We start from the raw sequence: 20,529 nt of genomic DNA, 5'->3' as shown, positions 1-20,529 counted from the left end.
CAAAGGGCACTATTGAAATGCTACCTGGTCGTGGAAGAAAGAAGATCCTGACTTCGACTGCTGTGCGCTACCTGAAGCGTAGAGTGGATAAAAGTCCCCGTGTGACTGCTGAGGAACTGAAAAAAGATTTGTCAGATGTGGGTATAGAAGTTTCAGCTCAGACAATAAGGCGCACACTGCGTAATGAAGGTCTCCATGCCAGAACCCCCAGGCGCACCCCCTTGCTGTCTCCCAAGAATAAGAAGAGTCGACTGCAGTATGCCAAAAGTCATGTGGGCAAACCACAAAAGTTGTGGGATAGTGTTCTGTGGACTGATGAAACAAAATTAGAACTGTTTGGGCCCATGGATCAACGCTATGTTTGGAGGAGGAAGAACAAGGCATATGACGAAAAGAACACCTTGCCTACTGTGAAGCATGGCGGAGGGTCAATTATGCTTTGGGGCTGTTTTGCTTCTGCAGGTACAGGGAAGCTTCAGCGTGTACAAGGTACCATGAATTCTCTTCAGTACCAGGAGATATTGGATGAAAATGTGATGCAGTCCGTCACACACCTGAGGCTTGGGAGACGTTGGACCTTTCAACAGGACAATGATCCCAAGCATACCTCCAAGTCCACTAGAGCATGGTTGCAGAGGAAAGGCTGGAACATTTTGGAGTGGCCATCGCAGTCACCAGACTTAAATCCGATTAAGAACCTCTGGTGGGACTTAAGGAAAGCAGTTGCAGTGCGCAAGCCTAAGAATTTGACTGAACTGGAGGCTTTTGCCCATGAAGAATGGGCGAAGATACCCGTAGATCGCTGCAAGACACTTGTGTCAAGCTATGCTTCACGTTTAAAAGCTGTTATAACTGTAAAAGGATGTTGTACTAAGTACTAAGATTGAATGTCACTTGGGGGTTGAATAAAAACTAATAATGATGTGAGCACAGAGAAGACATTTGTGGTTATTTCATTATAAACTCTGACCTACAAGTGCCTCTTTCATGTAAATGTAAGCAAGATGACTGAATGATCAAAATCAATGGCAAACTGGCCAAAACATTCAATTTCAGTGGGGGTTGAATAATTTTGAAGACAACTGTATAGTGGCATGCGATTGGATACGATTTTTGCAGTTTTTAACCATTTTTTTTACAAAGTCACATGCGATCGCACTCGGACACCTGTGAAGCCCGCGAGGGGACGCGGATACCTGTGAAGGTATCCGTGTCCCCTCGCGGGGCACGCTGCGCTCGCCACGCTTCGGGCTCGGTGGCTCGCTGCGCTTGCCACACTTTCTATTCTCAACTCCACGCCGATGTGGATAGTAGGGGTATGAAAAGGTCGTAGGACGCGTACCGCCGCCCCTCGCGGGCTCGCTGCGCTCGCCACGCTTCGGGTTCGCGTTGATAGTGGGGGTGGTACAGCCTCAAAAATGACATTTGGGGGCCATTGAACATGTTTGATACTAATTTCAATGCATTTGGATGCTTTTCTGTTAAAAAACGCATGCAATGCGATTTTTTTGTTATACGATGCACATCGTGGGAGCCGTGATTGTCCACAAGTACCAGGGTTTCAAACCCAAGAATTTAAATTTCTTATCAGCGCCATTCGTGTCAATCACATGCAGGATAAGGAGAAGCGAAAGCAGCAATGCGTAATGAAGGGAAATAATACCTCTTCTATATGCGGGAGGGTATATGGTCCCTGGGTCACTGGGTCTACAGTCACTCGGTCGCCCACTAATGGTCCACAGTGACTAGGTCAACACCTGGAAATGGTCGACATACCATAGCTCAGCATTGATAGAAGGTCGACTTGGGCATGGTTGGCAGAAGTTTTTCATGTTCTTTTGGTGTAAACCGACTTAGTTCATACTTTACTAGCCAAGCGGGCAAAGAGTGAGAATATAATAGTGTGCCAAGGCCAGCGGTACACGTATAAAATCCCCACGTCGACATAAACAACACAAATATGCAAAACTCATGTCGGCCATGTCAACCATAAGCATGTGTCGACCTTCTGGCAATGTCAACCTATGGTATGTTGACCATATTCAGGTGTCAACGTAGTTACTGTCGACCATTCGTAGTCAACCTAGTCATTGTCGGCCCATTATACCATAACCATCGGAAGCTGGCCCATACTTTGCTGATAGAATAAAGGTAGGAGACCGTGCACCCAGCAGGGACAGTACTATCATAACACAGCTCATCACACTGCCCAGTGCACCTGGGTCTGGGGGGGGGGGGGGATTGGTGGCAGTGTGGGGTTTGGGGAGTTTCACTATAATTTTACTAGGTTGAAGATTTGTCTAGGGTGTCAAGAAGACTCACACTGGCTCCAAGTACACCTGGGGATACTAAATATTGTACCCCGGGGCCCCCTACCAGAGCAAACTGAGGTCTCCCTCTTGTGTACAGCAGAAGGAAGAACCTTGCAGACAGAATGAGAGCAGGAGAGTGTGAACATGGCCCCTGCTCTACCCCTACCCAGTGTCACCCCCACTCCACCACGTTATACATTATGCCACACACCATAATGCCCATTGCACATTATGCCACACACCATAATGCCCATTGCACATGACATACACCTTAATACTTTATTTACTTTATGCCACACACCATGCTTATAACATTTTGCGCCACACACAGTAATGCCTATTACATTTATGCCACTGACATCATTTTATGTTTCACATACAAAAAAGCCCCTTGTAAATGATTCCGGACAGTAAGGTTTCTAATTACTTGTTGCCAGGGGTTTCATGGCAAAAGATGTATTGCTGCTTACACACATAATTCCCCCTGAAGTGCTTCTTCCTTACATGCTCATTGCCAAGGTTACATGCTCATTGCCAGGGGGCTCATGCTTCTTGCCAGCAGAGACTTCAACAATGCAGCCGGGCCTAGAAAAAAGGGGCGTGGTCAATAGCAGGGGGCCCCCATTCTCCACCCCACCCCTGTGGTAAAAAAAACTTAGCAGACCATCCGGGAGGGTGGCAGACTGGCTGGTAGGACACCCGCTCAGGGAGAGAGAGGACAGTCTGCCGCTGCAGCTGCCTTTCTACCCCGCTCAACAGCAGTGTGTGCTGGTCTGGGGAGAGAGGATGTGCTGAAGCCTGTCCCTTCTACTCCCACTGCCTGGGTCTCTGCGGGAATGGAGGGGGCAGTGGGACCCTCCATCAGGCACATGCCCAGGTAAAAAGTACCTGCCCCCCCCCTACCCCTTTTCGGCACCACTGCTTGCCGGGAGGGGGGTCACATGCCTGTTGCCATGCTGGTTACTTGCTCTTTGCCACATTCCCAGATCATACAGAAAGAAAAAGGCTGTGATCTCTCCCTGTCTTTCCAGTAACTGCTGTCACCAGTGGTGGGACTTGTGTGTGGCGAGCCCAGGTGCAAAATTATAATGTGGGCCCCCATTCTCCACCCCAACCCCAGGGATTAAAGTGATAATGCAGAGGTGGGGGAAGTCATTTCTCTATGCCACCTAATTACCTCCCCTCCCCATCCCCCATTAGGCAGAGACAGGGCCAGTGGTAGGGTTTTGGCATCCCCCTGCAAACTAGAATGCTTTTCTGTAAGAATTACTGTGCAGGGCCAATGTGAAGGTTAAAATGTTCCAACTCAGTTCTACCCCGTTCTCCCTCACTTTAACCCCTGCCCAACTCTAGTTCACAATATGCAACAAGGCAGTGGGTGACTGGGAGAGGCAGGGGGAGGCAGAGTGTGACAGGGAGAAACAGTGAGTCACAGGTAAGGGTGACCGTGGCAGCAGTGGGCCCCTCAGACGGAACGGGAAAGCACATTACTATCTCCACAGTGGCTAAGATTGCTGCAGGGATCTGGTTTGGTCCAGACCATTCTGGGTTTTACCCAATCCCGATAAAACTTGCCATGTTGCATGACAGTGACAATGTGAATAATTGAATTCTCTGTACTTGTGTACTAGCATGGCGCCCACGATATTTGGTCGCACACCATATCATCGCATCGCATGCCATACACCCGATGCACTTCGATGCGATTTCTAAATTGTATAAGCCCTCTATACGATGTTTAATTGTATAAGCACCCTAATGGGGGCTTACAATGTTAAATGCACCCCCACGCCACCCCCACTTTGAACGGGAACGCTTCGGGCTCGGTGGCTCGCTGTGCTCGCCACACTATTTAAATTCAAGTCCACGCCGGCGTGGATAGTGGGGGTATGAAAAGGTCGTAGGACGCGTACCGCCGCCGCTCGCCACGCTTCGGGTTCACGTTCATAGTGGGGGTGGCGTGAGGGTGCATTTAACATTGTAAGCCCCCATTAGGGTGCTTATACAATTTATAATCGCATCGCCAGTGGCGTAACTATGAATTGGGCGCCCCCCCGCCGTTAATGGGGGGCGCCCCCCGCCGCACCCCCCGCCCGCAGCCTTACCTGTCTTGCTGGTCCCGTCCCGGCTCCCTTGCTGGCTTCATTCTTCTGCTAGTGAGACGGACCAATACAAAATGTCCGCCCCCATACAGCAGACAGTACTGTCTGCTATATGGGGCGGACATTTTATTGTGGTCCGTCTCACTAGCAGAAGAATGAAGCCAGCAAGGGACGGGACCAGTGAAATCAGGTAAGGCTGCGGGCGGCGGATTGGCAGGCGGCAGATGGGCGGACGGGAGGGGGCTAACTATAGCACCACGGCCCCCCGGCGCCCACACATGCACAGCGCGGCCGCGGGGGCTGCGGTGCTATAGTTACGCCTCTGCGCATCGCATCGCATTGTATGGCCTTGTATGCCATATACAATGCTATACGATTTTAACATTGTATGACATCGGGGGACATCTCGTCGCATCGCATCACATCGCATGCCTTATGGTCTGCGATGCGATGGGCGCCGTGATAGTAGTACACAAGTACCGAATTCTCTACCGAAGACTATAATGTGGCTACAAAAAGTGACTGTTATTGTAAAAAGTTTGTTTATTTGTTTATAGTCACGTAATACAATACTATGTAACAGAAAAGCGCATACATTCATTTCCGACTATGACCCAAGTGCTCTTCGAATTACCATAACAAACGCAATACTTAGTGGAGTCCGCCCTCTGCTGGCCATGAAGTAGTGGTGCAGTGTGTTAGCTGGATGCGTGCCACTTGGAATAATACTGCAGTGGCTGATCAGGCCAGAGAAGCTGCTGATGCTGCAGGTACATTACCAATGGCTTGTGTGATCCTGCACTGCCACAGGACTCCTGTGAGTGAGGTGAGCACAGGAGCATTAGCACGCTGGAACTGAATGCAGTGCAGGTGAGTGCACTACATATGCCTTGGCTAAGTAGAGGGGACCCTACTATAGGTTTGTGATTCTGCAGTGCATGCATCATCACAGTATACCTGTGATATGGTATTAGTAAGCCTGAGCACACAGTGATCCTTGGTGTGTGCATAAGCATATATTGCTATTCTCAGTATCTTCTTACTTTGTGACTCAGGGTTATTGGAAAGATACCAGCACTTCTTGCCAAAGCAAAAGTAATGTGGCCAATCACAATGATTAATAGCTGTTATAACCTCTGGATGACTTCTTGGAGTAGACAGAAGTAGTCAAGTTGAGTTCAGACCTTAAGGAGCCCATTCATCTGCGATTTATTGCAGCAGTTCCCTGTACTGCTGGTGCCTGAAGCCCCATACACACTAGGCAATATTGTGACATATATCGCTCAGAAAGGTTTATGTCGTCCAAAGGTGAAGGTCAATGTGGCTATATAGCCAAACAACCTGCATGTTTAGCGGGCCTGGGTGATATCGCTAAACGATATTGGAGGCCGATATTATTCAGTGTATACGCACAATATCGGTCGCCCGCGGCCATGGCCGATATTGTTAACTAGCCGCGGCCCCTATAGCCTAGTGTGTATGGGGCTTGAGTCAGGGAAATTATACATGTTGGAAATCCTTGTAGAAAATGGGATACATACGATATGTCGGAGGGCAGGATGTGATCAATAGACCAACCCGTATGTACCATCTTCCCCCCTAATCCTGACCCTCTCTTGCCCAAACCCCACCCCCACCTCAGAGCCTGAGCTTTACCCTCCAATCTAGTGCCTAACTTTAACCAGTACTTGTTTCCTAGCACGGCGCCCAGATTTCCTACGTACGTTAATGTAGTGAAATCGCATCTCATCGCGTGGGCCATTTTATTGCCGTGCCCCAGGGGATCGCATCGCACCTCCCCCAAAATCGCATTTGATCGCATGAGATTTTATAGGGTGTGCGATGCCATTACATTAGCTATAAAATTGTATCACTGTATGACATACAATGATGTTTTACGCACCCCCCCCCCCCCCACTATCCACGCGTTCTCTGACGTTTTCATACCCTCACTATCCACGTCGGCGTGGAGTTGAATTTATATAGTGTGGCGAGCGCAGCAATCCACCGAGCCCGAAGCGTGGCGATCGCAGCGCGCCCTGCGAGGGGACGCGGATTACTTTACATGTATTCCGCTCGCCATGCTTCGGGCTCGCTGTGCTCGCCACACTATATAATATCAATTCCCCGCCGACGTGGATAGTGGGGGTATGAAAAGGTCGGAGGACACGTTCCGCTGCCCCTCGTGGGTTTCGCTGCGCTTGCCACGCTTCGGGGTGGGGGATGCCTAAAACCTCTTTGTATGTCATAGAATCATATTCTTGTATAACTAATGTAATGGCATCGCACACCCTATAAAATCGCATGCAATTTTGCGGGAGGTGCGATGCGATGTGATGCGATCCCCTGGGGCACACAGAGCAGTGAATAAATTACATTCAAAAATCGCATCGCATGGCACGGCACTTAAATGGCCCTTGCAATGCGATGTTCCTATGCAGAATAGCCCACTAAGCTATAAGCTATTTGCTTAGTGGGCGCCGTGCTAGGAAACAAGTACCCTGTAACCTAACCCCTCACCCTGCAGCCGAACCCTAAGTCCCCCACCAGTGCCTAAACCTAACTTTCCCCCACCACTGCGCCATCGATTGCAATGGATGTTTAGCATAAACATCCATGCGTACAGGGGTAAAATCATTCGATGTTCGCCGACCATCAAATGATTTTTTTCCCTGTTCACAAATACTGTATGTCAGTCTTGACTGACCTATATTTGCGGCATCCAGCTCTGAGAACGGAGTGGGCACTGACGTCATTCGATGCCAGCTACCCGCCCCCGGCAGGATGCCCAGCGTCTTCCTGTGCGCACCCACCGTTTTTGTGGGTACGCCCACATGCGTCCCCATATGCCGACCACCTGACCATCTCCACCCCCCCTTGTGTGTACCGCACAACAGCCCTGCACATGCGCACATTAGAATAAAACATCGGTCTCCAGTGCTAGTACGCCGGGGACTGATCATTACTGAATCGGGCCCAATGCCTTACTATAATGGTGTCAGGAGTGTCTGGCCATCGTGCACCCTCTAATCTTGTATCCTAAGACAATGCCCCCCCCCCCCCCTGTATCCAGGTAAATGCCACCCATTCAAATATTTGTATACCCTTTTGTATTAACTGTAAGTCTATGTTTACTTTTCAAATGGCCTTTGTCCGCCGAATTCCGGGTGGACGCTGACTTCATGCGATGTCAGCCACAAGCCTGGGCATGGACTCGCAGGGGTTCGCTCAGCATTTCCATGGGCCCTCCCACTGTTTTTGTGGGCATGCCCATAAAACTCTGCCTGGTCTCCAGTGACCGCCCCCTGTCTGCCTATCTGAACACCCCAGCGAGTGTGGAACTCACCCAAGGTGGCTGCGCCAGGGGTTTGCACATGCTCATATTCGCGCTTGCGCAAACCCCCACATCGGCCGAGGGAGCGAATTCGGACCACACCGAGCAGGTCTGCATTGCTCCCTATGTTGTATCTTATTAACATCAATCTTTTAAGTGTCTATATCATAGGTTCCCCAACGGTCCAGGTATTAAGTATATCCATGCTTGGCCACAGGTGACTTAATTAGTAACTCAGTCAGTCTGATTTAACCATCTGTGCTGAGCCATGGATATACCTAAAACCTGGACCGTTGGGGTGCCTTGAGGACCTCGTTTGGGAACCTCTGCTCTATATTAGTAATGTCTACATATTATGCTGTTGATCTTTTAAGTGCGGCTCCTAGTGATGTCTATGTATGCGCTGCCGATAATTTCAATGTCTCATATTAGTTCCGTTGAACTAGATCACATCGACCTTTAGTTCTGACTAATACTGTATATTCCATTCCATCGATGGTGATCTATCTTCTACAATGCACAATGCTGCCAATGTGTGATTGGTGTCTACCTAACGTTTGCCGATGTACCACCTTTGTCTATCTAGCGCTGTCCACCTATCAACTAGATCTGGGGTCTAATTCAGACTTGGTCGATGGACAGCTCATTTTTGGAGTGTAGCCCAGGACTAACCTGGTGGCTGTCATAGAAGCAGTCGGATCGGGGCCGGTGTTTTTCCTGACCCTTCAAGAAAGTGGCCGATTACCACCTTCCAACAGGTGCTGGATGACCTCCCGAAAGTCCGGATCCCGATGCCACTATACCGCCATTGGAATCCCGACTGTTAAATCCCGACAGCGGCTATTATCCCACGTGGTGGTCCACGACCACCATAGAGGGAGAATAGAACCTGTGGCGAGCCACCGAGCCCGCAGCATGGTGAGCACAATGAAGCCCCCAAGGGCAGGACGGCCTTGCGCATATGCGCTACAATTCGTATGCATCCGCAGTATATGGACAGCTGCCCGGCCGGCCAATGTGCAGCAATACGATCAGGCCCATTATCTGTGCGCTATACCACCCACTGCTGCAAAACAAGAATGAGATGAATTCTGTTTCCCCAGGAATGAGGACGCTCTGATTATCCCTACAACATGTTGTGGATTTCACTCCTGCTGCTCCCGCCATTGTTTCAGAGAGGTGGGTGATTTATACATGAATGTTTGAGCATAACGTTGATCTTTGTAGAGAATAAATATGTGTGTTGTGTGAAATTACACCCTCTTCCAAATTAGTTTTTGATGATATAATCATATTTGACCAACAAACCATGGGCCTTATTTTGGTTCATTCTTTCTGACAAAATCCTTCTTAGATGGACAAAACCATGTGCACTGCAGGGGGGGCAGATGTAACATGTGCAGAGAGAATTAGATTTGGGTGAGTTATTTTGTTTCTGTGCAGGGAAAATACTGACTGCTTTATTTTTACACTGCAATATAGATCTCACTTTGAAGTAAAACCCCACCCAAATCTAATTCTCTCTGCACATGTTACATCTGCCCCCCCTGCAGTGCACATGGTTTTGCCCATCTAAGAAGGATTTTGTCAGAAAGAATGAACCAAAATAAGGCCCCATGATAGATTTTAGGCTGCATACACACTAAGCGATAAATCGGTACACTCATGTTGACCTTTTGACTGTCCATCTTTCCATTGTCGACCTAATGTTTGTGTTGACTTTAGTCATTTTGACCTATTTAAGTCAAACCTATGACCTACAGATGAGCTCCTCTCAGCCAGCGTCGGGGCTCGCCAGAATGCACTCGCTGGTGATCGCCGGGGGAGAGGTGCTCCATCTGACTGGGACGCGCGAGCGTCTCACACACATGCGTGTCCCAGTTTTCGGGCAGCAGGGGATTCCTGCCCGTCTCCGCTTCAGGGAGATGGGCAGGGTTAGGGATCGGCAGACAGCGACGGGAAGTTCCATTGGAGGGGGACGCGCAAGCGGCTCTTGCGTGCACGTCCCCTTCCATAGGCTGGCGGGGGCTAGCGGTTGGAGGTCCGACTGCCAGACCCCCGCTGAATGAGGGCAGCTCCATATGTATTACCCGTCCCATCTGGTGTACTGCACGTCAGATGGGCCAACTCCCTGGATGACTACATGTATGTAAACATGGGACGTACCGATGTATTGCGCCGACAGATGATTTTTGTGCAGTGTGAATGTTCAGCACAATACCGTGTAGTGTGTACCAAGCCTTACTTTGTGCACGCCTACATAAATACTGGACCCTCCATTAGACAGGTCAATGGATCTCTCTATTCCCAGATACACTTCCCCCAGCCACAGAGATGAAACAGACCACCAACAATTATTATTTAACTATATGCAGGGGCATTTTATAAGAGGAGGGTTCTGTGTACAGAAAACATAATTTTCACTGGAAAATCACAGGGCTACGCCCGGCTGTGTTAGTATTTCAGTAAAATCAAACTGCACTATTTTTCGGGTTTTTTTACCACATTTCCCAATGCACAAAGGGCCTTATTCTAGTTCACTCTTAGACTCAAATTCCTTCTTAGATGGACAAAACCATGTGCACTGCAGGTGATGCAGATGTAACATGTGCAGAGAGAATTAGACTTGGGTGGGGTTTTTCTTCAAAGTGAGATCTATATTGCAGTGTAAAAATAAAGCAGTCAGTATTTTCCCTGCACAGAAACAAAATAACTCACCCGAATCTAATTCTCTCTGCACATGTTACATCTGCCCCACCTGCAGTGCACATGGTTTTGTCCATCTAAGAAGGAATTTGCCTCTAAGAGTGAACTAGAATAAGGCCCAAACACCGCACATTGGGGTTTCACTGTGGAGCATATTGCCAGCAAAAGCTGGTGTTACCCTATAGAAGACTTCACTCTGCATCTCTCTTGGAGGGTTCCGGCATGGGTCTCTTCCAGCATGCCCTGTATCCGCTGCTGTCACTCTGCGCAGGGACTCCAGAGTGGCAGACCCAGAAGTCCAGCGACAGCGGCACTTCGCAAAGGATAACTCTTAGAGCTGTACTTTGCGTTAACCCCTTTAGTGGTGTTTTTTTTTTTTTTTTTTTAAGGAGCAAACATGTTAGGAAACATCACTCTGTCTCCCGGGGCCGGGCAGCACCCAAAGCTGGGCGTTAAGCAGCGGCAATCCTGAGAATTTCCGTGTTTCCAGTCTGGGCACTGAAGTATAGCCCGGAAAATTCTCGGGATTACCACTGAAGGGGTTAATAATAGTTTATGTTAGTGCATATGTGATTATTAACAATGCTGTACACGGTGGTGTGTGGCGGAATACACCAGTCGAGGTCAGTGCTTCCTGCCCATTTATTTTCCCTTCATAAAGTTTCTCTTATATGTGTCTGTTCCAGGACGTGGGAATGCAGACTACAAGGATGGGACTCATGGAACATACTGTGAGGCCAGCGGCTCCACTCTCAGCTGGTACCTGAATGGTATAAAGCAGGATGTAGGGCTTGGTAGAGAGCCCCCGTTTCTGCTGCCAGTAGCTTCCAGCAGCTCTAGTACATTGTCTCTTGAAGAGATTGTTGGGGAAAACTGCAACCAGACAGAAATCCGAGGAGAAGAGTTACTGAACATACACTGTGAGTATGTGTACACGCTGATCTACAGGCGTATAATTGAACGATGTTTGTGCGTGTGTGTATGCGTGTATGGATGTTCCACGATAAGTCTTGAATGCTTTAACTCTGTGGTTCTCAACCTCAGTCCTCAAGGACTCCCAACAGTGCACGTTTTCCAGGTCTCCACACACAACCAAAGGGGAAATAATTAGCTCCACCTGTGATCTTTAAAATGTGTCAGTGACTAATGAGTGCACCTGTTCACCTGCCAGGTGACCTGCAAAACGTGTACTGTTGGGGGGTCCTTGAGGACTGCGGTGAGAACCACTGCTTTAACTGATCGTATTCAAACTTAGCACACTACCATATCAGCTTAACCACCTTACTGGTAATCCCGAGAAATTTCCGGGCTAAGCCTTAATGCCCAGGCTGGCAAGCCCGGAAAATTCTCTGGGTTGCCAGTGATTAGCGCCCCGCCCCCCCTCCTGCTGTTGCATTACAGCCTGTGGCGCCGGCTTATGACAAGCCGGATTGCCGCATGTAGGGATGGGGTGCCGGGTAGTTAGAGATCTGCTCTGGCTACTGCAGCAGCTCCTGCCCTGCTGTGGTTGGGAAGAGAAGGTGGATTGTGGGAGATTTGGTCTGGCTGCTGCAGCAGCTTCTGCCCTGCCGTTGTTGGGAAGGGAAGGTGAATAGTTGGAACCTTGCTGTGCCTGCTGCAGCAGCTTCTGCCCTGCTGTGGTTGGGTAGGGTAGGTGGATAGTTAGAGACTTGCTATGGCTGCTGCAGCCGCCTCTGCCCTGCTGTGGTTGGGAAGGGTAGGTGTATAGTTAGAGACCTGCTCTGGCTGCTGCAGCAGCTCCTGCCCTGCTGTGGTTGGTAAGGGAAGATGAATAGTTGGAGACTTGCTCTGGTTGCTGCAGTAGCATCTGTCCTGCTGTGGTTGGGTATGGTAGGTGGTTAGTTGGACACTTGCTCTGGCTGCTGCAGCAGCTCCTGCCCTACTGTGGTTGGCAAGGGTAGGTGGATAGTTGGAGACTTGCTCTGGCTGCTGCAGTAGTTTCTGTCCTGTTGTGGTTGGCAAGGGTAGGTGGATAGTTGGAGACTTGCTCTGGCTGTTGCAGTAGCATCTGTCCTGCTGTGGTTGGGTATGGTAGGTGGTTAGTTGGATACTTGCTCTGGCTGCTGCAGCAGCTCATGTCCTGCTGTGGTTGGTAAGGGTAGGTGGATAGTTGTAGACTTGCTCTGGCTGCTACAGTAGCTTCTGCCCTGCTGTGGTTGGGAAGGGATAGTTGGAGATTTGCTCTGATTGCTAGCTTTAAGACTAGTTTTATATAATATATTGGTTATGTGCACTATTGCACAAAGGAGGGTGGGGTTCTAAATACCCATAAATCCCCCTGATAGAAAAGAGAAAGCAAGCATAATATTATAAAGCGACCTCCAATGGGGAAAACAAATGACACACATTGGCCCTGACATCCCCCACATCACCTTCCTGCACAACAGCTCCATCACCTTCCTCAGCCACAGCTCCATCACCTTCCTCAGCCACAGTCTCATCACTTTCTTCAGCTCCACCATCCTCATCCCCAGCCCCATCAGCATCCTCAGCTCTCAGCCCCATCACCTTCCTATTCCCCCAGCCACATCACCATCCTCATCCCCCCAGCCCCATCACTTACCTTGGCTCCATCTCATGTCATTGTAGTCTGCCTCAGTGCAGATGTGACGTAAGGATCCTTGCAGTGGCCTCTAAAGTTCTTGGCACCTGGAGCTTGTGCTCCACTGGAACTGCCCTGCTGACACATGGTCATTTTGTGGTTTTGCTTTTGACACTGAGGCCAGATGTATCAAGCTTCAAAAAGTAATAAAATGGAGAGCGAAAAACAGCCAGCCAATCAGCTCCTACCTGCCATGTTACAGGCTGTGTTTCCAAAATGGCTGTGTTTCCAAAGTAGCTGATTGGCTGGTTGTTTATCCCTCTCCACTTAAAGCTTGATCCATCTGGCCTTAAGGGAGAAAAATATGTATTTGTATAAGCGTGAACAACTTAATAACAAATAATTTGCTTATGATGAATGCAACCTTACATTACAGTCCCGCCCGATTCTCCGGTAAGAAAACCTCATGTCTCTGGACTGTCCCTCCTACTTCTCCTAGTAATACAAACCCGGCCTCCCTCCAGCTTCACCATACGAGACCAAGATGGGCTACAGTTTGTCAACTCTTCCCGTTTGCTTCTGTTGGACACACGCAACGTCGAGGGCAATGGCAGCCTGAGACTAAAAATCAGCACCGAGCACAGTGACGTCAGCCAAACTCCTGTGACCGCAATGGGTGAATCACATAAATCATAACTTAGCAACCAGTAATGGTTCCATCATATAATGTAGTCTACATAAACTGCAGGTGTCTCTTCATAGTAATACATACATAGTAATCTTATTCCTACTTTACAATCATAGGTCTCCTTTCAACCCGAGTAGAGATTTCCCTGTTGGTTCTTATTGTCGCCGGTTCTGCCCTGGCTGCTGGAATTCTGCTGGTTAATATCCTGGTTTGGTGCCTTGTTCTGAAGAGGAAGAAAGAGAAATGTGAGTGAAGTCTGTTTATGTCAGGACATGTGGGTGACAGCGTATAGAAGCCTGTTCATGTCAGGACATGTAGGTGACAGCGTATAGAAGCCTGTTTATGTCAGGACATGTGGGTGACAGCGTATAGAAGCCTGTTCATGTCAGGACGTGTGGGTGACAGCGTATAGAAGCCTGTTCATGTCAGGACATGTAGGTGACAGCGTATAGAAGCCTGTTCATGTCAGGACATGTGGGTGACAGCGTATAGAAGCCTGTTCATGTCAGGACATTTGGGTGACAGCGTATAGAAGCCTGTTCATGTCAGGACATGTAGGTGACAGCGTATAGAAGCCTGCTCATGTCAGGACATGTAGGTGACAGCGTATAGAAGCCTGCTCATGTCAGGACATGTAGGTGACAGCGTATAGAAGCCTGTTCATGTCAGGACATGTAGGTGACAGCGTATAGAAGCCTGTTCATGTCAGGACATGTAGGTGACAGCGTATAGAAGCCTGTTCATGTCAGGACATGTAGGTGACAGCGTATAGAAGCCTGTTCATGTCAGGACATATAGGTGACAGTGTATTAGAAGCCTGTTCATGTCAGGGAATAGGAATATAATAAAGGGTTCAGGTAGAAGGTGAGAGAAGTGTAACATTGTATAGCCACGCAGTCACATATACTGTGTGGGCGAAACCCCTTAATAAAATTACAGAGCCTTTACTCCTATTTTTTTAGATGGCGTGGAGAACCGACTGACCCTAAGGTGAGAAGATTAGTAAATATCTTATGTACTTCCCACACTAGACTTTTATCACATATGTAGCCAGAGGCACTAAGCTTCAAAAGCAATAAAATGTAGAGTGATAGCCAGCCAATCAGCTCCTACCTGCCATGTCACAGGCTGTGTTTGAAAAATGTAAGGCAGGAGCTGATTGGCTGGCTGTTTATTACTCTCCATTTTATCACTTTTGAAGCTTAGTGCATCTGACCCATGGTCACTTGTTTTTGTATGGCAAATGCATTGCTTAAATTCATTGTAGGTGAGACTATGGGGCTGACTCAGTCCTGTTCGTACAGGTACAGTTCAGCCCTGTCCCAGATGGTGCGGGTCTGCGCAGGGGAGCTTGGTGCCTGAGTGACAAGCAGGGGGCATTTGCTGGGGTCCGCCCAGTGTTTCATGGGCATGCCCACAAAAACGGTGGGCAAACACAGGCGTGCCCCTGTCTGCTCAGCGTGGGCAGATGAAGTGCGCCCGCCCCCAATTCTGCGCAAAGCGTTCAAATAAAAAGTAAGTCCTGGCCTTCATTACAAGCAGAGGAAAAATCATTTGCATGTGGCTGTCTGTGCGGCCGGGTGCAAGCGAATATGTAAGCGTACACATGGGCTCTCAGCATAGTGTGATGATTTGGGCAGTGGTGCCGCGTTTACCTGATTGCTAGGCAGTGAATATACCCAGCCTAGCAAGCCGGTCTTACATTACCATCAGACTACAGACACAGCAAGCATATAGGAGAAATAACATCCGATATAAAGCTTGTGAGGGCCGCGGGGAAACTAAGTTATGGGGGCCATCTCCAATAAAATAGATTACCCAGCCCTCCCCAATATAGTCACAGTGGCCCTACTGTATGATACACAGTGTAAACCTCACCCTCCTGGTGGCCCTCCCAAGTGCTCCAATGACTTGGCCTTGATGTGTCACAGGACACTGAAGAGGTTACTAGGGAACCATTCTGCTCTGTTTGCATGGACAGTGCATGCCAGATATAGAGCCGCAGAAGCCCCCGGGCACTTGTACTTGGAAATTGCAAGGTCAGACTGACACCTTGTGTGTTTCCCCTGTGTGCACCACGCCCCCCCCTCCTTAATCTGTCCCTGTGTAGAAGGCTACACAAATATACAGAAATCTAACTTTTCACAGATAAGATGTATGAAACCGTGAAGAGAGATAACGTACCAACCAATCAGCTTCTAACTATGTACTGATTGTACTTAACGATATGGAGAAGGGCCCTTCTAAGCAATACATCTTTAAAAAAATATATATATATATTATTGTGTAGTGCGTATGGGCCTTTAGTCTGTATAAGAACTACGTCACCAACCAAGGTCAAGGTGCGGTGTGAAAGGGCCACCCCAAGCAACCCGACCAGGGTTGAACACGGGTTTGACCCGGGTCAAGGAGCAGTGTGAACAGGTAACCCGGGTTGAGTGACCCAGGTCCTGTTCACAGTACGAAGGAGGCAGCGTTGTCTGCTCCAAGTGCTGCCTCCTCCCCCCCCCTCCCCCAATGATGCACCGCCGCTGAGCCCAACCCCTGTGTGACGTCACAATAAGCCGGGTAAGATACAGAGCTTTCAGACCGCAAATGCCGGGTCACTCCTGTCCCGTGCCCCTATCCCTGATACGACCCGGCATTTGCAGTAAGTAATTCGGGAAAGTGGCCTTGGCAGGGTAGAATTTATTGTGGTATCAACAGAAATAAAGCTTGCAAGTAATAGTAGATGTATGGGCACCTTTTATGTATGCTTGGAATCTCCAGGTGTCTTCATCCTTGTCCACAGCATCTCGAATAACATGAAGCTGAATAACAGTTGCCTGCCCCGGGAGCACATGTCCCTGCCATCCAATCTGCAACTCAATGACCTCCGACCACAAGCAAGAGGTAGAGAACTGTTCTTCACCGTCTTCCATAATTAATCCCACCGCTGCCACCAATGTGAATGTGCCTATTGTACCCTTTATAACGAATCCCGCTGCTGCCACCAATGTGGATGTGCCTATTGTACCCTTTATAAGGAATCCCACTGCTGCCACCAATGTGGATGTGCCTATTGTACCCTTCATTATGAATCCCACTGCTGCCACCAATGTGGATGTGCCTATTGTACCCTTTATAATGAATCCAATTGCTGCCACCAATGTGGATGTGCCTATTATACCCTTTATAAGGAATCCCACTTCTGCCACCAATATGAATGTGCCTATTATACCCTTTATAAGGAATCCCACTTCTGCCACCAATGTGAATGTGCCTATTGTACCCTTTATAATGAATCCCACTTCTGCCACCAATATGAATGTGCCTATTGTACCCTTTATAATGAATCCCACTTCTGCCACCAATGTGAATGTGCCTATTGTACCCTTTGATAGTGTTTCTTAGTGCTCCCTAGCCAAGAACCCTTGAATATGAGTATCACAAATGGCTTTGGCATTGGCCTTTTGGTAGAAAAAAATGCACTGAAGAACACAGTAAAACTTTGCATGTAACATAATCTACTCCACAGGGCCAGGTGACTCTGTCTGTGACACACAGGAGGACGTGTCTGCACCTTGTGGGGGTATGAATGACACAGGTACGTGCTATATAATGTATATACAACTACTAACTATAAGCTTTTAACTTACAATAAAACAACAAATCAAATGTTTGCTGAAATCTTGTATGGATAATTTTTAAGGGCCAGATGCATTAAGCTTCAAGAAGTGATAAAATGGAGAGTGATAAACAACCAGCCAATCAGCTCCTAACTGTCGTGTCACAGACTGTGTTTGAAAAATGTTGGTTGGTTGTTTATTCCTCTCCATTTTATCACTTTTTGAAGCTTACTGCATCTGGCCCTAACTCTTTTCGCCCTGCCAGTTGGTCTACCAGTCAGTAAGTGTTATGCATAGCCGTAGCCCTTTGCGTTTGACAGTACTATTAAATACATCACCTGAACAAGGGTACACCCTTTCACTATATATAAGCACACAATAATAGCATAAATGTGAAAATAGCAGGTGGTTGATTTCATCCTCTTATACCACACCGGCAGGGCCGGCCCAAGCCTAATTTTCTTGGTAAGCATGGATTTTAGCGGCCCTCATTGTGCTCCACCCACAGTGCTGGTGAGGCATCAATTGCGCACATCAAAAATTTAGAGCATGGCCACATAATAGGTCAGATGTATCAAACTTCAAAAAGTGAAAAAGTGGAGAGTGATAAACAGCCAGCCAATCAGCTCCTACCTGACATTTTTCAAACCTAGCCTGTGACATAGCAGGTAGGAGCTGATTGGCTGGCTGTTTATCACTCTTCATTTTATCACTTTTGAAGTTTGATACATCTGGCCCAATATTACCAATTCACATTACACCACACAGTAGTGTCCCTTAGATAAACTGTGCCAGCTAGACACACTGCACATTACACATTGTGCCACACACTGTGATGCCCGTTACACATTATGCCACACACCGTTATGCCATTACACATTATACCACATAAGTACCGCTTACCTACATGCTCATTGCTAGGGGGAAGTCAAATGCTCGTTGTTAAGGGGGAGTGAAATGCTCGTTGCCAAGGGGGAGTGAAATTCTGCCACTCGCTGTAACAGGACAGCTGCCAGCCGGGCACAATTGAAAGACGTGATAGCCAGGCAGAGAGCGGTGGGGCAGCCAATCAGGAGCCACCACTGCTGCTCCCGATTGGCTGCCAGACCGTAAACTCGTGAGCCATGTGAGAAATTTCAAAATAGCTCAGCTGCCCGCCCCAAGCAGGCATCGCCACGCCTGCGTGTGCAGGGGAATGCCTGTGCAGGGGAATGCCTGTCGCCCCTGCTGCCGCATCCTCCCCTCCTCAAGCGAACAACTTGGTGAGTGTGGATCTCGCTGAAGCCGTTCCTTTCCGTGGTTTGCGCTTGGAGACAGGGAGGAATTCTGTCCATAACAAAAGGGCCTGAGTCAGCCCCAAAGTCTCCTTTCCTTGATACATTATTGATCACTAGTGTGGGGTTAATGATCTGGCACTAATGTCTCTCTTTTTCTCCAGGACTTGAACGTTACCCACTGGTTGGCTACATCTATAGAGCATCGAGTGTGAGCAGCGATGAGATCTGGCTATGACACCTGGGCCATCAGCAGAATGTATTCATCATATAGCTAAACCTTCTTGTACTGGGTCTGTGGCAAACACCTGAACAATGCATTGCATCTGTTACTTCATGTTAAAGGAACAGTAACATCAAAACTAGTATTTTCTTCATTGTGGCGACTTTTATTATCTCTTATTTATAAAGGAGCTACAAGGATTCCGTAGCGGTGTACACAGGGATAGAAGAAGCAACAAGTAGTGATAAAGCCACAACTCGATATAATGACATCATTGCAATGTGCAAATAACATAAATATGCAGTGTAAAAAAGATTGTATAGGGGTGGACACCAGAAAGAGAATGGCAGAGGAGGGGAGGGCACATTTCCAAGGCTGGGAGGTTGTAGGAAAGTTTAGGGCCATCTCAGAAGAAATGCTGCAGGTGAGACTGGGAAGTGGTGATCATGGGCTGGGCGGGGAGGATGGACGGTAAATGTCCCACATAATATTTTATACTAAACGGCCATGGATTCCACAATCCACGGCTGTTTCCGACAGTACAGACTCTCCTCCATAGAGAGACGGGTCTGTAGCAGGCAAGTCCCCGCCGGGTTTGAATACAGATGGAAATATCGGCAGAGATTAAATACCCCCTAAGACCTCTCATCCATATTGTAAGCCAATGCAACTTGTTCTAAAATATTCTTTATTTATTATCAGTTATTTATATAGTGCACACATATTCTGCAGCGCTTTACAGAGAATATTTGAACATTCACACCAGTCCCTGCCCCAGTGGAGTTTACACTCTATATTCCCTACCACATATACAAGCACACACAGATATTCTAGGGTTAATTTTGTTGGGAGCCAATTGACTTACCAGTATATTTTTGGATTGTGGGAGGAAACCGGAGCACCCGGAGGAAACCCACGCAAGCATCGGAAGAATATACAAACTCCGCACAGTTTGGGCCATGGTGGGAGTTGAACCCATGTCCTCTGTGCTGTGAGGCAGTAATGCTAACCATTACACCATCCATACTGCCTCATAATTTCTGAGCAGAGGAACATGATCTAGGACACCAAGCAAAATCACTTTGGTAAGTAAAATGAATTTATAAACTTTAAAACAGATATCATCACTTACGTAGAGGTGTAAAATACCTACAGCAAAATTCCTAAGTGATAAACTTTCCCAATCAGCGGGCATACTCTGCATGGCATAAGACCACATAAGGTTACAGGCTGGGTCTGTTACAGGTACCTAATGTGTAATGGGCTCATTAGTGATAACGATAGGCCGCTTTATCTTAGATCTGTCATATCTTCTTATTATTTTAACATCTTTGCCTCGTGTATAAACTCTGATCATTTTGCAAAGTTTCTAATTAGCCTTTTAAATTGGCCAAATGGAATTTTTTGCAGCTGTTTTTAATCAAATTAACGATTGAAGTAAATGTGGAAGCTAAAAGAAAACAGTAGAAAACCCACCTAGGGTATAGGGGGGGCGCTTGCCAGGAGTGGTCTTCTCAGAAGCTGCTGAAAACAGGGTAGTTACTCCTGTATATCATAATGGAAAAAAGGGGGAAGGTAGCAGCGCTAAAAACTATTAATGAGGAAATTGGATGATCTTTACAATAATAACAATTTAATATAGGCATAAGTTATGCAACAATATAATAGCACATAGAAAATTCTTAATTAAAAAGAAGGGTTGATGAACAACACACTATA

General features: G+C 47.8%; 1 protein-coding gene across 3 annotated transcripts; it reads left to right on the top strand.

Annotated features, from left to right (window-relative positions):
* The first annotated feature begins 5,085 nt into the window (after positions 1-5,085).
* On the top strand, positions 5,086-20,210 carry TMEM25 (transmembrane protein 25). 3 transcript variants are annotated; one of them, XM_083162517.1, is made up of 9 exons: positions 5,086-5,284; positions 8,852-8,927; positions 11,141-11,374; positions 13,454-13,693; positions 13,822-13,950; positions 14,668-14,695; positions 16,497-16,597; positions 17,223-17,291; positions 18,752-20,210. In XM_083162517.1, the coding sequence occupies exons 2-9, from the start codon at positions 8,882-8,884 to the stop codon at positions 18,823-18,825; spliced, it is 921 nt and encodes a 306-aa protein (XP_083018643.1). In that variant the 5' UTR covers positions 5,086-5,284; positions 8,852-8,881; the 3' UTR covers positions 18,826-20,210. The 3 variants fall into 3 exon arrangements, with proteins under 3 accessions (XP_083018643.1, XP_083018644.1, XP_083018645.1); XM_083162518.1 differs by having other exon boundaries at positions 5,109-5,240; XM_083162519.1 differs by having other exon boundaries at positions 5,142-5,184.
* Positions 20,211-20,529: the final 319 nt, after the last annotated feature.

Source organism: Crinia signifera, chromosome 19 (genome assembly GCF_055691185.1).
Source record: "Crinia signifera chromosome 19, ASM5569118v1, whole genome shotgun sequence".
NCBI lineage: Eukaryota > Metazoa > Chordata > Amphibia > Anura > Myobatrachidae > Crinia > Crinia signifera.
This window is presented reverse-complemented; position numbering and strand designations above follow the sequence as displayed.